The sequence below is a fragment of the Bemisia tabaci genome, chromosome 2 (genome assembly GCF_918797505.1).
Source record: "Bemisia tabaci chromosome 2, PGI_BMITA_v3".
In the NCBI taxonomy this organism is placed as follows: domain Eukaryota; kingdom Metazoa; phylum Arthropoda; class Insecta; order Hemiptera; family Aleyrodidae; genus Bemisia; species Bemisia tabaci.
This window is the reverse complement of record NC_092794.1, coordinates 57,051,248-57,065,793: the sequence shown is the minus strand read 5'-3', so window position 1 is coordinate 57,065,793 and position 14,546 is coordinate 57,051,248. Positions and strand designations below refer to the sequence as shown.

Genomic DNA, 14,546 nt, shown 5'->3' with positions numbered 1-14,546 from the left:
ATTTTTTGGGGAATTTGTTTTCTCTGATAAATCGCATGAGCCTACTAAGCCATGTCATTAAAATTTGTGCAGCTGAATGCAGAGAGGCAACGTTGAAATGGACCGAGTTTATCAGAAAAGAACCAATCCACATAAAGTTGAAACTGAGGAAAAGCTGACCTTTAAAGCTTTATTTCTTCATAAGACTCAATGTAGAAAATGAACTTTAATCCCTCTTTTCACGGATTTTTTCTTTCTTTCTTTTTTTGACTTTGAGTTCTTGGCAAGAGAAAATAAATATGACTAGAGTAGAACTCAGAAACATTCTTAACTCAATTTTCTTCAAATGTGGGCTGGTTCGAAGCTTGGTCCGAATATTTGCAAATAAATAAATAAAAAAAAATTGCTCAGGCTCTTTTCCCCATGGACAATCATATGCAAAATGAGCCGCGGTTATAGCAGAAAAGAACCAAGCCACATCAGCTATTGCCAAATTTAACCGGGCAATTTCATTCTTTACAAGAGAATGTTTGTGCGGATCCCTTCAAAAATTTAAAGGCATTTGCCTCGCACTATGCAGAGGATTCACTGAAATTCGCACAAAAATCCGCTCAACCGTTTTCACGTAAAAAATTAAATAGCTCAATTAAACTTGGCAATAGCTGATGTGGCTTGGTTCTTTTCTGCTTAACTTCATCTGAAGAGTTAAACGTTTTTTAAGCTTATGTGCAAAAAACGTCACTAAATGAATAGATCCGGTATAATTTTGGCTGTGTAAGGACGGCTCTGAAAAACTCAGTGTCCAGCTGGAGGCTATGAACTTATGTGAGCAGAGCACGTTACCCCTGACACTCGATTCGCATTCCTTGCTCCATCGGAGCTTATTACCCAATAGCTCTTTACTGGAAATACTGTTCCAAAATTGGTCATTGAGAGAGGTACCCGATCAATGAGCGAGGTCATCGAGCTGCGGCATCCATGATCCATCACTCGCGCACCACCGCAAAGCGCCGACCGGGTACTTAGATACCCCGTATACTGCTTATCCTATGCCACGTTACTCGAGACAGTGATGACCACCAAACTTTTAAAAACACGAGTTTTCTTAAAATTTGACCATTCTTAATTCTTGTTCAACTCCAGCCTGACAGCCCTTAGTCTTCGTCACCCTGCTCTTCGTCTTCTCAATCGGAAGAAGGAGACGCAGTGTCAAAACGAAGACGAAGATGAGTGCAAGAAAACATAGAGAAACGAGAGGAAAAGAGAGGAATAAGAACACAGCTTCGTCTGCTTTCTCTTTTTCTCGTTCTTTCCCTCCAACTTCCTCGTCGCCTGTCTCTTCTTCTTTTTTTCTCCTACCTCTTCTTCTTTTCATTTTTTTCTTCCTCCTCTTCTTTTTTATTTTCCTAATTTTTAATTTTTTCCTACCTCTCCTCTATATCCTATACTCCTTTTGCTTGTTCCCGTTGTCCCCTCTTTTTCTCATTTTGCTTCTCTTTCTTCCGATAACTTCAAGGACTTAATTAAAAATTTACACAAAAAAAAGAAAGAAAAAAACGACCGTGGAAGCCGTACATAGGGGCTATATAGACATACCGCCCGCGCTCCGGGCTCAGAGGCCGAAAGTTCCGGGCGTGGCACGAGAAGCAATCGAAGCTACTGCTCCAGCACCGGGAACTCTCGGCTTCTGAGGCCGGAACGGACGGTGTGTCTTTATAGCCCGTAACTTTTTTTTTCAATGAGCGGGTAACTCAGCAAAAGGCGCCACTGCCGGCTTCTTGTGCGCAAGAGTAACCGCATAGTGCCTTCAGTTTTGTAAGTATGCAGCAAGGTCTATCCCTTGATCAAGAATAGTTGCATCACTCGAGGATCGAGGATTTAGATCTCATCTTAAGGCGGGGCGCACGCACGTTGCATTCTGGCATTTCAGATTTTACACGAACGAGATGCGGCCCTTATCATATTACCATAGCACGGTATTTTACATATTTCGGAATTATTATAAATAAATTTCACCGTTCATTTCATTTCGACTTTCAAGCAATGTACCATTCAAAGGAAGGAGGTAGAAGTAAAAATAAAATTTAAAAATTTAAAAAGTCACTAGTCAGAGAAAATTCGAAACTATCCGACGCGCGTTTCGACCCGTTAATTGGATCATCATCAGAAGCGCGACTCAGAGGTAGAAGTAGTTGTAATATACTTTTATTTTGAAGCGGTGCCTTAGCAACTATGGCCATTGATACCTTATGTTCCATGGAATTTGACAGAACTTTAAGACATATAGTTAAAATGAGTCCTCGATTTATGAATTTTTACAATTTTTTACGGTGGGTCCTTTTGACTCTGAGACACCCTGTCGCCAGTTTTCAGTAAATCATCGTCCAATTTTGATCAAATTATCACAAAAGCTTTATCAGAGTGTCAATAAATTTCTGCCAATTGGCTTTTAATCTTGCCTCTTCATCTCTTAAAAACCATCCCGGTCCTGATATAGCAAGAACTCCTAAATGCACATAACTTTTAGAAAAAGGGTAACAGTGAGCCGTGTCCAGCAAAAGGATATAGACATCAAGCGGAGCATAGAAGGTTTGAAATTTTTCCTTTGTATAAGTTTTATTGTAAAAATCAAATGTAAAGTGAAGTGTTTACATCAGAAATCGTGTGGAATTTAAAGTTCTTGCAAGAAAAAGTAGGCGTCATGACAACCTCAAAATAGGTTTAAGAATTGTATACAATTTCAAGTTTTAACATGAACGAATCGAAAAATAACAAATTAGTGAAAGCGTGAGTTTTTCAAAAAAGTTTTAAAAGTTTTAATACCGCTTTTACTGTTTTTCAAAAATTTCGATTATTTTATTAAAATAACTGAAAAAAGGTTGTCTGGTTTCGAAAAGAACCCAAATCCATATGAAAATTCTAAACTGGAAAAATCTGAAATCAGTCGAAAATTTTATCTAAGAAACAGGGCCAGATTTACCTACTTGCCGCATGGGCCGCCTGTATTTTGCCGCCCCCTTCTCATTTGTTTTTAAACATTAATAAAAACCATCAAGTGAATGTGCCGGAGGAGAAAGGGTGCATAAGACGCGTTTACCCTCTCGCGTTGGATACATTTTTTGCGAAAGCGAAAGCCCTGTCAACACTACCAGCAAAATTTCCCGGAACTTGACGCAAAAGTTAAGTTCCATAAACCTATCTCTGTGTGGACAAGGTCCTCCATTTATAAGAAATGAACAAAAAAATTATGAAAGAACAAACATAAATGTGGTTTAATAATTTTAACTTCCGCCGCTGCGCCACGCTGATCGCAGTGTGATTGGTGCAATGCGTGAAGTATTCCTGGAGTCTTGTAGGCGCTATGCGTTTCACGGCAACCGCTCCTGACCGCACTGTGTTTGGCGCAATGGGTGAAGTATTCATGCAGTCTTGTAGGCGCTAATATATGTTACATGCCGACCGCTGCGCCGCGGGATTGTCCTTTTCATCTCAAGTCATCGTCATCATTCCTCTCTGCGCTAAGCTCCGGGCCAAATTGCGTGTTTAGCTCCTCTTTTAACTCGACTAATTAAAGATGCTGTTTCTTGTATCACCGAAAAACGACAAAATTAGAAATTACTATACTCTCAGGAAAGAGAAATTTTGTCCTCTTATCTCTTTGATAATTTTTTTTTCCGAATCCGATTTTTTTTATACCCACATTTAAAAAAAAATGCAAAATTTGCCGCCATGGGCCGCGGCCCATGTGGTCAACCCCTTAATCCGGCCCTGCTAAGAAACCCAAGAGCAGTTTAATTTGCGTCCAAATGTTTAAATTTTCCCAATTTTTCTGAATAAGACCCACACAATCCCTAAGCTTGCCTCCCCCCCTCACCCCACAGCCCACAACCCCGTTACCCCGCCCTCCGGGCGTTCAAGTCTTCCACTATCCACTAGTCCTCCTCTACACATTTCTCTCCGAGAGCTTTTACACCAAAAAGAAACAACCTAAATTTTAAAAACACTTCCTTCAACAAATCGCAGCGAGTTAAGTGTGTCCACACGTATTAGTACGTGCTTTCGGTTGATAGCGAAGCTTCGTGAGCAAAGCTTCGGATGCCCGAGCAATTAAAGCGTCATGCTCGCGTCGCTAAACACTCAAACAGGGATATTTTGTTGGAACTCTTCTGTTTCGCCTTGAACGAGGTCGACTTCGGAGACGGCGAGCAAACGAGCGGCCTATTCGGCGATCGGCGCTCGGCTTCCGCGTGTGAAAAAGCTGCGCCTGACAATGAGGCAACGTAAACATATCATCAGTCACGCGACCGTGCTCTCCAACGAATTACTTTAACTTACTCCAGCACAGTGGATCGAGTCAATCAGAGAGGTCGGACATGAAATCCCTGCTAAAAATGACGAGTAGGCTATTCAGAATTCGCCAACTCGCATTAGTAGAACTTCCTATTTATATGAGTACACCGGAAAAATAATAATAATAAAAAAAAACACATTGGATCTAGAGTCCAGACTTTTGAAAACATTAACAAGAAAAAGGACTCTTGATTCAATCAGATTTAAGCTTGAATCAAAAGAAAATCCGCTCAAATTTAGAGGCTTGGTTTTTGATTTAAGCTTAAATCTGATTGAATCAAGAGTATTTTTTCTTGTCGATGTTTTTAAGAGTCTGGACTCTAGATACAATGTATTTTTTTTTCCAGTGTAGAAATCCTACTCATATCACTAGAATATTCTATTCATAAGAGTAGAAAAGTTCAACTCATATGAATTCAATTTTATTCATTTTTCAGAAATGCTGTTTCTATCAGGAGACACCGACATCGTAGATAAATTTGAAAAATATAAAATTTGTTCTTATAATTTTTTTGATGCGGTGTCTAGTTTCTGAGATATCGGTCAAGGTAGATTCAACGCTGACTCATGAGAGTTGAAATCTCTAGTCATATGAGTTGGAATCTCTAGTCACATGAGTTGGCGCAAACTGAATAAAGAAATCCTGCTCATATGAGTTAAATTCTATTCATATGAGTTGAAATTCTATTCATTTGAGTTGAAATTTTATATTCATAATCGAATTGAAATTTTATTCATATGCCTTTGATTTTCTACTCATTTGTACTCATCATGTTAAGCAGGGATTTTTTACTAAAACTGCAAATTTTGACGTCAATTTTGTCACATTTTAATTTTTAAGGGGTGCCCGTAGCAGAATATTTCACGAGGAAACAATTGAAATCACTTTTAGAACCTCAAAGTTTTGCACAGACGGAATTATAAGCGTTTATAGTTTCCAACTTTTGTCCGACCTCTCCTATTGACTCGATCCACCGTGTGCCGTGCTAAAAGGAGAACGCTCCATAAAAATTTTGTCGTTCCCACATTTGCTCTGTGTTGAGGAAGAACGTCGCACGAACATTCGAGAGTTGCCAAATTTCCCTCGATAAAACATGTATTTCTGGCAGCATTCATGCATATTTTTCATCGAAATTCTCAGATATTTTAGGTTGGATTGCGTGCGAAATTTTCTGAAAATTGTGGAAAATAATATTCACAAATTTCCCAGTAATTTCGGTTTTTAACGGAGGAAACTTGGCACCTTCTGAAGGCTCATACGGCGTTCTTCCTCCAGATTTACTCCGGTCTGAGACTTAATAATTATTAGGGATTAATTTTAGGGAATTTTAGGGGAATTTCCCTTAATTTTTAGGGAAGATCATTAATAATTTCCCTCGAAATTTCCAAAAACCTCAGATTACACTGTAAGTAAATTTCTCTCAGATATTGGAGGGAAAATATTCCCAAGGTAACTGGAAAATTTAAATTTTATCAAAGTCAATTTTACAGCATCTGAATGTCCATACGTCGTTTTTCCCCAGCCTACACTAAGTGCGATTAGAGCGTCGTGCCGCGCACATTTCCATCCATCGGCCCCGAGACTAGGGATCCAAGAGGGAGCTTTCTCGTTCCCTGGAATTCTCAGCGAAAATGTATTATTCTAGGAAACTTTGACAGTAATCGCATACATGCACACAATACACAAAAATCACTCACACTTCGAAGAGCCCCTGAGAGCGTTCGTGGTTTTTTCTTCGTTTCCATATCCAGTGATTTGATTTTCCCGGAAAACTTTGATCTCTACCTAGAACAGCACCATCTTGGCAGAAACTATCTCAGAGGCTTAGGTGAACCAACTCTTGAAGAATTTATAAACTTAGAAATACATCAAATAATAAATACATTTTATAATTTTTATCGGATCCGCATAGAGCAACCTTCTTTTCTCTGGACTCAAGTTTGTGTTAAATATAACACTGAACAGCAGCGATAATGAAGTGATTTTTGGAGTTAGATTGGAGCTCCTTAAGCTCAAATGTTGACCATGAAATGACAATCGTCAGATTTCCGCGGAGGCACGGAAAAATCCCCTTCTGAATTTCCAATATGCAATCCCTCTACAGCCGTGACCGAATAGTTATCTCTACAAACGTCGCCAGGGGCCTCTAGAGGGACCTTCCGTGTGATGTGTGCCTTTCAATGGGATATGAGACTTCTGAAATTGACCCTCTATTGACTTATAAAGTATAGTTGGAGATTATTATTCGTTGCAATTGAGGTACGATACGCATTTTCCGCATTTAGCCATCGACATGCGATTCCTTGACACCTCAGACCGAGTAGTAATCTGTGAGATGTCTAGAAGTTGCTTGGAGAACGATTTGCATTTTTAAGATTTTTTTAAAAAAAGAATACCTAGGTATAAAACCACTTTTAGCCCTCTTTAATATCAGAAAACATCACTTACTGTGCTTCCTGCTTTGGTGAAAAAAAAAAAGACTAGCATGCTATCCTGGAGGGCGCGAAAGTATGACGCAAAAATTAATCGTCTTTGAGTTACAGTAAACTAGTGGCAAAAAAGGGCTCTAGTGAGCACTGAATAGTGTCCTCAACTCAGAATTTTCAGAAGTAAAATAGACAGGAAAACTATTCGACCTAGGGCTAACATCGCATGTTTATTGTAAACTCCCACAACCAATCAGTTCTAAGTTAAACTTGGGGCAAGTTTGAATGGGAAAAGTTATGGCCTTTCATTTTTTTTATGGCGAAATAAAAAATAAAAAATAAATAATTAATTAAATCAAAGAAAAGCAGCATGAAGAATTCCCTTGACGTAATTAAGCAAACGCGCATTATTTCATTGAACTACGATAATGAAGACGGTTGCCATGGCAGTGATACTGGATAGAATAACAGAGTCATAAATTAGATTGAGTCATTTAATAAACACGACACGCTTGTGATTGTACCTACAACATTCGGTTTGTCTCGATGACAAGCAGAAGCAGAAAAAACAAAGCATCGAAAGCTAAAAGCTCATGCAGACAGCAAAACGAAGGAAGGAAAATGATCAGCAAGAAAAGACAGTGAAATGAATTATGTAAGAGTATTGGTGAAAAACTGGTTCTGGCTTGGCTTGTTTCTTCTCGAACCCGAATCCGCTCAGGATAAAAGTTTTTATGCGGATTTAAAGGCGGTATATCGAGAGTGCAAGTTTCTTCTTGCCCCTCAGCCCTCTCAACCTTCTGTGACAAGAACTTGGGATTAGATTAAAGCAAAAGCAAAACGCAAGCTGCGGACATGTCCCACCTCGAGCGGTAGTTTGAAATCGTTCCATTGCCCGCCAGTTACCTCCGACAGTTTGCAGAGGTCGGATCTTCGCCGTGCGAGCGCGCTAGTGATTGTTTTGTGTTTCGGTTTCTTGATTACTGACTGATTGTGATCGTGAATATTCTGTGGCCGCAATCCGCTTTTTTGTTCCACTTTAAATTTCGAGTTAGTGTCAAATTTTGCGGATAATTTTTCTCCGAAATGATCTCAAATCTTACATAACTGTAATTCATCGTTTCGAGTTCAAGTGCGTTAAGAATCTAAATTTTAGTCGGTGACCGTCTGTTCGGATACGATCGCGAAATCAAAAGTGAAAAAGGGGCGTTCTTGATGCAATCCCACCTCCGTATCTTGACAATATTTCAACTACATCATTATATTCCCTTCCCTATCCTTTAATTCTATTTTCTTCATAAGTTTTACGTTCAAGGTGAGCTAGATTCCGTACTTAGATGAGAAAAATACGTTTGAAAATATGCTTGTCACCTGCTGAGTGAAAGGTTAGACTTGTCTCCTCAATAAGCACAAACTTTCTTTGTGTATGTTCAGAAATCAGTATCATCCCTTGAAAATGATTAGTCTGTTGAAGACTTTTTATTTTCAACTTTCAGCATCTTTACGCTCATAGTTTCTGACCAGATGTGCTCGTCTGAAAATCATAACCTAATTTCTTGTTGACGTCGAAATGGCCCATCGCTGAGGTCCTTACCTATCATTCGGTGCCAGAGGACATCTATCTTTCTCCATATTCAATTGGGAGCTCATCATACTTATCATATGTATCTATCAAGGTGTAACTATTCAATCACTTGCATTATGTCAGGAGTGAATGCCCTTGATCTTCAATCGTAGCTCTTCAACGTTAGTATCAGGCATTTCACAATAGAGAGCACCCTAAAATGTTTTTCAAATTCTCATTAGTTGTTATATCTAATTACCATTTGTCTGGTACCGAGTGCCTCAAGTGTCACAACGCTAGTATATTACGCTTCTTTCTGCCTTCGGTAGTCTAGATTTCATTTCATACTCGAATATCTTTTTTTTCGTGCTTAGGTAGTGCACTCGGTCGGATCCTGGATTAAATCACAGCAGTGTTCCGTTGGATTCGTATTTTTCCATCAACAGTTTCAAGTGATATTGTGATGCAAGTACAAGTGTACGAAATTGGAATAACTTCACCTTAGTGAGCTGGAGCTGTGAAAATGTTAAATGCACTTACATTAAATGAGACAAGGCGTGATTATACCCGTGTAAAATCTGGTGAGTTTCTCCTTCATTTTTATCTTTGTAAACTTAACTCAATGCATGTGCATGAATTTTTTCTAATCTTGCCTTTATAGTTATTTCTCGAACTATAGGTACCTACCTAGTAAGTTCACTTACTTAAGTGAGTGCATTTTCTCAGATTGGTTATGAGGCTAGATGAGCGCTCATCTCTATTTGAAGCAAAGAAAATCTCTCAACATACTGAAGTAATTTTTGAGTAGCAACCTAGCAACTAAGGGAATTTTAATGATTTTTTTTTCTTTGTTTTTACCTACAATATCTCATAAAAGTTTAGGTGTAAGCAGGCGTGTGCGATTTTCTATTCTTGGCTCTCTCGCCATTGATTCCTCAACCTAGTCATTACCACAAAAATCGTAAGATTTCATCACAACTCAGCTTTAATTCTTTCCCAGGATCCTTCCTCCTCCATCGAAGGGGGAACCAACCTACAGAGGGCTGGAAACAAAGGGTCGTGAAAACACCGTACAGTGTACTCAATTTTCTGCCTGTTAGACCAACCGCTTTATGATATGCTGTATTGCGGTGATCCAAAGTTTAGGGTTATCCCTAGATTTAGGAATTTCTCAGCATTTCTACGGATTTTTTTTTACAAAAAATCAGTATGCCCTTTTACCCGTTCTTTCTCTAAGTACTCACATTAAATAATTTCTTAACCTATGCTATATGCTAGAACTTGGGAAAGAAAAGAATAGTCAAATGTCACATCAATCTGGGTGCATCAATCATCAGTTGGCCCATTGGTTATCATGTAAATTTATGTTGAATGGTGCCATTATCTGATGTGACATTTGTCTATTCTTTTCTTTCCCCACTTCTAGTTGAGCTTGTTTTATAGCAGACGCAACCCATCCTTAGTTCCTGGACGGTTCAAACCATAATCAGCGATCGAAAAGTCAATTGGACATTCTTGACGCAATTTTCAGCCCTTAGTAAATTGGCCAACAAGATTCGGGCTCTCATAGCCTCTGAACAACGCAGGTGATATGAGTGCAAAATGGAAACTACTTATTCTTCTTGCAGAGTTAACTCCCCTCTTTCAGGGCGAATTTCACTCTACATTCATATAACTTGGTATTTTCAGAGGTAGGTAAAATAGGCTTCGGAGGGAGAGGTATTACAAATTTTTCACGGAGATATCTAATAAAATAAAACTTCCTGCTTGTTTTTCACTCTAAATGATAAGTGCTTCAGCAGTGATATGAAGTAAAATCCCTAGTCAGGAAGAAAAAAAAATCCCTAAATCCCCAGATTTACTCCTATAGGTATCCCCAAACAATCCTTTGACCTGCGAAAAACTGTCATTTTTATATAAAGGATTATGGCGCCATTTGATTCATCAATTTGCAATATTAAAGTCTAATTGACTTGCTTGAATTTTGCTGCCCTCCGAAATTGGTGCAAAATGCATAAACAAGCCTATGAGATGAATAAATATGAATCGAGGATATGTTATTGTTTTTCATATTGTTGAACTGTCAAGTGTATAGAATGACGCAATCGTTATACAGGGTTGTCATTTTTCATGATAAGTAAATAAAATCTTGAAGTTTCTTGTGAAATATTTCATGAAATTTTAGAAAATTATGAAAGATTTTGAAAAATATTTTCGAAATTAAAAAATGCAAAATTAAATGAAAGGCAAATGGTTTTTGCTTTTTGGTGTTTTTTAGCGTGTGTTGCATACCCCCAGCCCGTGAATAAATACATGTTTAATACTTCTCATTTTTTTCACAAGTTTTTGAAATTTCATGAAATATTTCAGACATTTCCAATCTTTCATATATTTCATTTCACTTCTGCAACCCCTTTGTTACACGTCAAGTGGGAAAATGTTATTGCCAATAAAATATATTTAGATGAAAGAATACCTATTTTCCGTCGACTCGAAGCTAAAAAGATTGCAAAACAGCCGTTTTTTTACTCATTATTCGCTTACTTCGGTAAAAAATCTCTAGATTCCCCAAATGATCTTTAGATCCCTGGAAATGCTGAAAAATCCCTCAATCTAGGGATGACCCTAGTCTTCGGATCGCTGCAATACAGAGTATCACAATGCAGGCGGTCTGACGGGCAGTACGGTGGGTACGTGGTACGGTGTTTCCACGACACTTTGTCTCCGGCGGCCCGTAGGTTGGTTCCCCCCTCGGGGGAGGGGGGAGGATCCTAGGAAAGAATCAAAGCTGAGCTGTAATGAAATCTTACGACTCCCGCGGTAATGACTAGGTCAAGGAATCGACGGCGAGAGAGCAGAGAACAGAGAATCGCACACACTTACTAGACCTTGGTCCTGACTTGCCGCTCCGAACCTCTCTCTCTCGTCCCCTCTCTCCCTCTCTCTCTTCGCAAAGCCATTATCGCTGTTGCCACCTGTGGAATAGGTGCAAGCCACCTGCGGCACTCGTTAGGTAATAGATACACTAATTACTATTCCTTTAATCTTATCTATCCCATTCGCCGTTCTGCCGCTTTGTGTGTGGGTGTATGTGTGTCTCTGTGACGCTATTTCCTCCCGCTGGCGTGAGGTGAAACCGGGACAGGGTGTCTACCGTCGCGTCGGTGAGGAAACCGCGCAGTTAGAGTATGGGCAACGGTAGGGTATCTTCATAGAGAGGGTATGCGCAGAGGGTCCGGTGGACAAGCTTGTCACGGTCAGGGAAACCCAGGAAATGTCTGGAAATTTGAAAAAGTCAGATAAAATGTCAATAGTGTCACGAAAAATAGCAATTTACCTTCGTTGCTTGTTGCTTCGTCGCTGAAGTTTCCCGTAGTACTACAAAATGTGGTACATTTGTACAGGTTCGAAATATGTTTTGTATGAAGTAAACAATAGCTGAAAAAGGGTTTCGAGGGTCGACATTCAACAGCTACACCGATGTCTCATTTTGAGGACTCCATTTTCAGCGTGTGGAGTCAGCTTAAGACATATTTTTTGCAAGATTCGGGCCCTGCCGCTTTGGGCTCTGAATTAACCGTAGGTTGATTTACGTATCTGATCGGACTTTTCTCTATCTCTTCTGCGAAAAAAAAACACTGATATGATAAAATGCGCGCTCCAATTTTTCCTGAAGTGGCCATGAAACGACTTCACCGCATTCGTCGTTCTTAGATCAGAGAAGGTAGGGGTTGCAGCCCACATTTTAGGACGACAACGTTGATTTATTTTTAAAAATTCAATGCATTATTCCGGAAAGGGACGACAACGTTGATTTATTTTTAAAAATTCAATGCATCATTCCGGAAAGGGACAATGACGCGATAAAGAGCAGGCATTTTTCATTGGCACAGTAGACAAAGCTGGAATTCAGTTGCGGTGCAAGAAATGTAAGCAAAACGCTCTAACAATAAGTTGCTTTCGAATGCGACGAAGACAATACATCATTCTAACTCCTGAATGCAACTATTCGGTCTCCATGGATGTCCGTGTTGCATACGCACGGAGTTGAAGGCGTTTTGCTCGCCTACGTACTCGTCACTTCACCCGCGGCACGGCGCGGCGCCAACGGTAGCTTTACCACGAGTATCCTACATGGTAGAACACACTCATTTCTTTGTCTACACCACCCACAAAATTATATATCCCAGGCACAAATAGCTATAGCGAGATGTGAGAATATTTTTAGATTCAGTTTCAATATCGCGATGTGCTGAGCATGGTTTGCAGCGAAACTATTTATGTCAAAGATATGTCATTGAAGTATAAATGAAGAATTGAAGGCACTTTGTCAGCTTAGATCCCTGCCGCACCATAAAACGATATTTTCAGAGACGTCGGACGGGAACTTATCGACCAAAACTGCAAATTTTGAGGTAAATTTCTTCACATTATAAATTGTATGGGGTTCCTCTTAAAGGAATAGAAAATCAATGAAACCACCTCTAAAACCTCTACACTCCGTATCGATGTGAGCTTTTACTGTTTCCACATTTTGTATGGCTCCTCTCATTGACCCGTTCCATTGCGAGCGCGCGCCGCGCCGCGCCCCTGGCAAGGCAGTTGGTGTCTGCTGCGGTCAAAACGCCATCAACTCCGGGCGTATGCAACACGGACATCCTAAGAGCTCGAATAGTTGCATTCACTCGATATGATGAAGCTCGCTCAGCTAGGACTCGTTGCATGCTACATTTATTGAAGTTATGATTGTTTTCTTACACCCCAGCTCATTTCCAACGTTGCCTCTTGTGGCGATGAAGTTAACCATCAGTGATATTTATCGCGATATTGCCAATTTTTCGAGAAATGCATTATTTAAATGTACTTATCATAGTGTCGTCGGGAAAAAAGATAGGTATCTGAGCACGATATGTAGAGTTTCCTTAAACCGACTTCAATGAGTCGTCCTTTGTTTGGATTTATTTGGTTATTTTTCCCTTTTGAGAATCTAATTTTGACGTTACTTAAGTGCTAAATTTTGAAAGAACAACTCTAATGAATCTTACGGTATTCGGAACGAAAACGATGACTGTTCGTCTCTCGAAAAAATGAATATTCAGCGGGCGCATGAAAACGTGGAAGCTTGAAAGATCCTGCATCCCTGGCTTATACTGCCGTGCTTTTTAAGGAAGAACGCCGTATGAGCATTCAATTGTTGCCAAATTTTCTCTAAAAAACTATCCATTTTTGAAGAAAGTTATGAATATTTTTCATCGAAATTTTCAGACGTTTTAGATCAAATTTCGAACAAAATCCTCCGAAAAATCGGAAGAGAAATTTTCACAAATTTTCCTGAAACTTCGTTGTTTTTTCACGGAAATTCGGCAACGCTTGATAGTTCATACGGTGTTCTTCCCTAGCACGGCAGTGTATGTCGCATTATTCACGTACAAAGTTATGAGGATTAGGAACTACGCGGCTAAGTCAGGGAAGTTTAATTGTGGTCTGGCAAGACAGTTTATTCTTCCAAATGTTGCCGTTGGAATAGTTTTTTTCTGTTTTATTAATTTTCATTGTATTTTATGATTATTTATTTTTTTAATATCAGGAAACTCAAATGTACCTACCTCCATATAGTCAAGGACTTTTTTGCTTGAAAGTCAGGAAAGAAAGTTATGAATACTTTTCATTGAAATTTTCAGACTTTTTAGATCAAATTTCGAGCAAAATCCGCCGAAAAATCGGAAAAGAAATATTTACAAATTTTCCTAAAAATTCGTTGTTTCTCCACGGAAATTTGGCAACGATTAGTTCATACGGCGTTCTGCCTTAGCACGGCAGTATAGGTGCCGAGCTTGCTCAGTTGCACCTACCTTTTTTTTGGTGATCGATTGAGTAACACCAAGCTTTCCTCTTCCTTCCCCGTAACCTGAGTGCCTTTCGTCGAACGGCGCCCGAATTCTCGTGTCGCCGAACGTAGACACGCCGGAGGGTTCTCAGGGCTTAGTTCACGTTACATCCAGAAAGATTCTGTCAACGGGCGCTTTCGCTCTCGCCCGACTAAGACCCAGAAATGAAGAGCGGAACTGCGAAAACCTGTTCAGCGCCGTCGAGCTTGTACGAAGATTGTGCAACTTTCTCTCATTTATATTATAAATTATTATCATTCGCAGGAACAATAACGATTCGGAGCTCCAATTAGGTCTGAAATCAGATAACGTTTTGCAGCAAAAATCCCCGTGTCAGA

At 39.6% G+C, this 14,546-nt stretch overlaps 2 protein-coding genes across 3 annotated transcripts in view; both read left to right on the top strand.

The window, feature by feature from the left end:
* The first annotated feature begins 2,504 nt into the window (after window positions 1-2,504).
* Window positions 2,505-14,546, top strand: part of LOC109029988 (katanin p60 ATPase-containing subunit A-like 1) — a 57,714-nt gene continuing 45,672 nt past the window's right edge. Inside the window, exon 1 of the mRNA XM_072295915.1 lies at window positions 2,505-2,568. The gene's annotated coding sequence lies outside the window, so the exon portion shown is untranslated. The remainder of the gene's footprint in view (window positions 2,569-14,546) is intronic.
* Kat60 (katanin p60) overlaps window positions 7,658-14,546 on the top strand; it is a 38,425-nt gene continuing 31,536 nt past the window's right edge. The window contains exons 1-2 of one of the 2 annotated variants that reach the window (XM_019040956.2): window positions 7,658-8,141; window positions 8,695-8,901. In XM_019040956.2, coding sequence (XP_018896501.2) covers window positions 8,844-8,901 — 58 coding nt within the window. In that variant the 5' untranslated portion in view covers window positions 7,658-8,141; window positions 8,695-8,843. The remainder of the gene's footprint in view (window positions 8,142-8,694; window positions 8,902-14,546) is intronic. The other variant, XM_019040955.2, reaches the window with a different exon arrangement.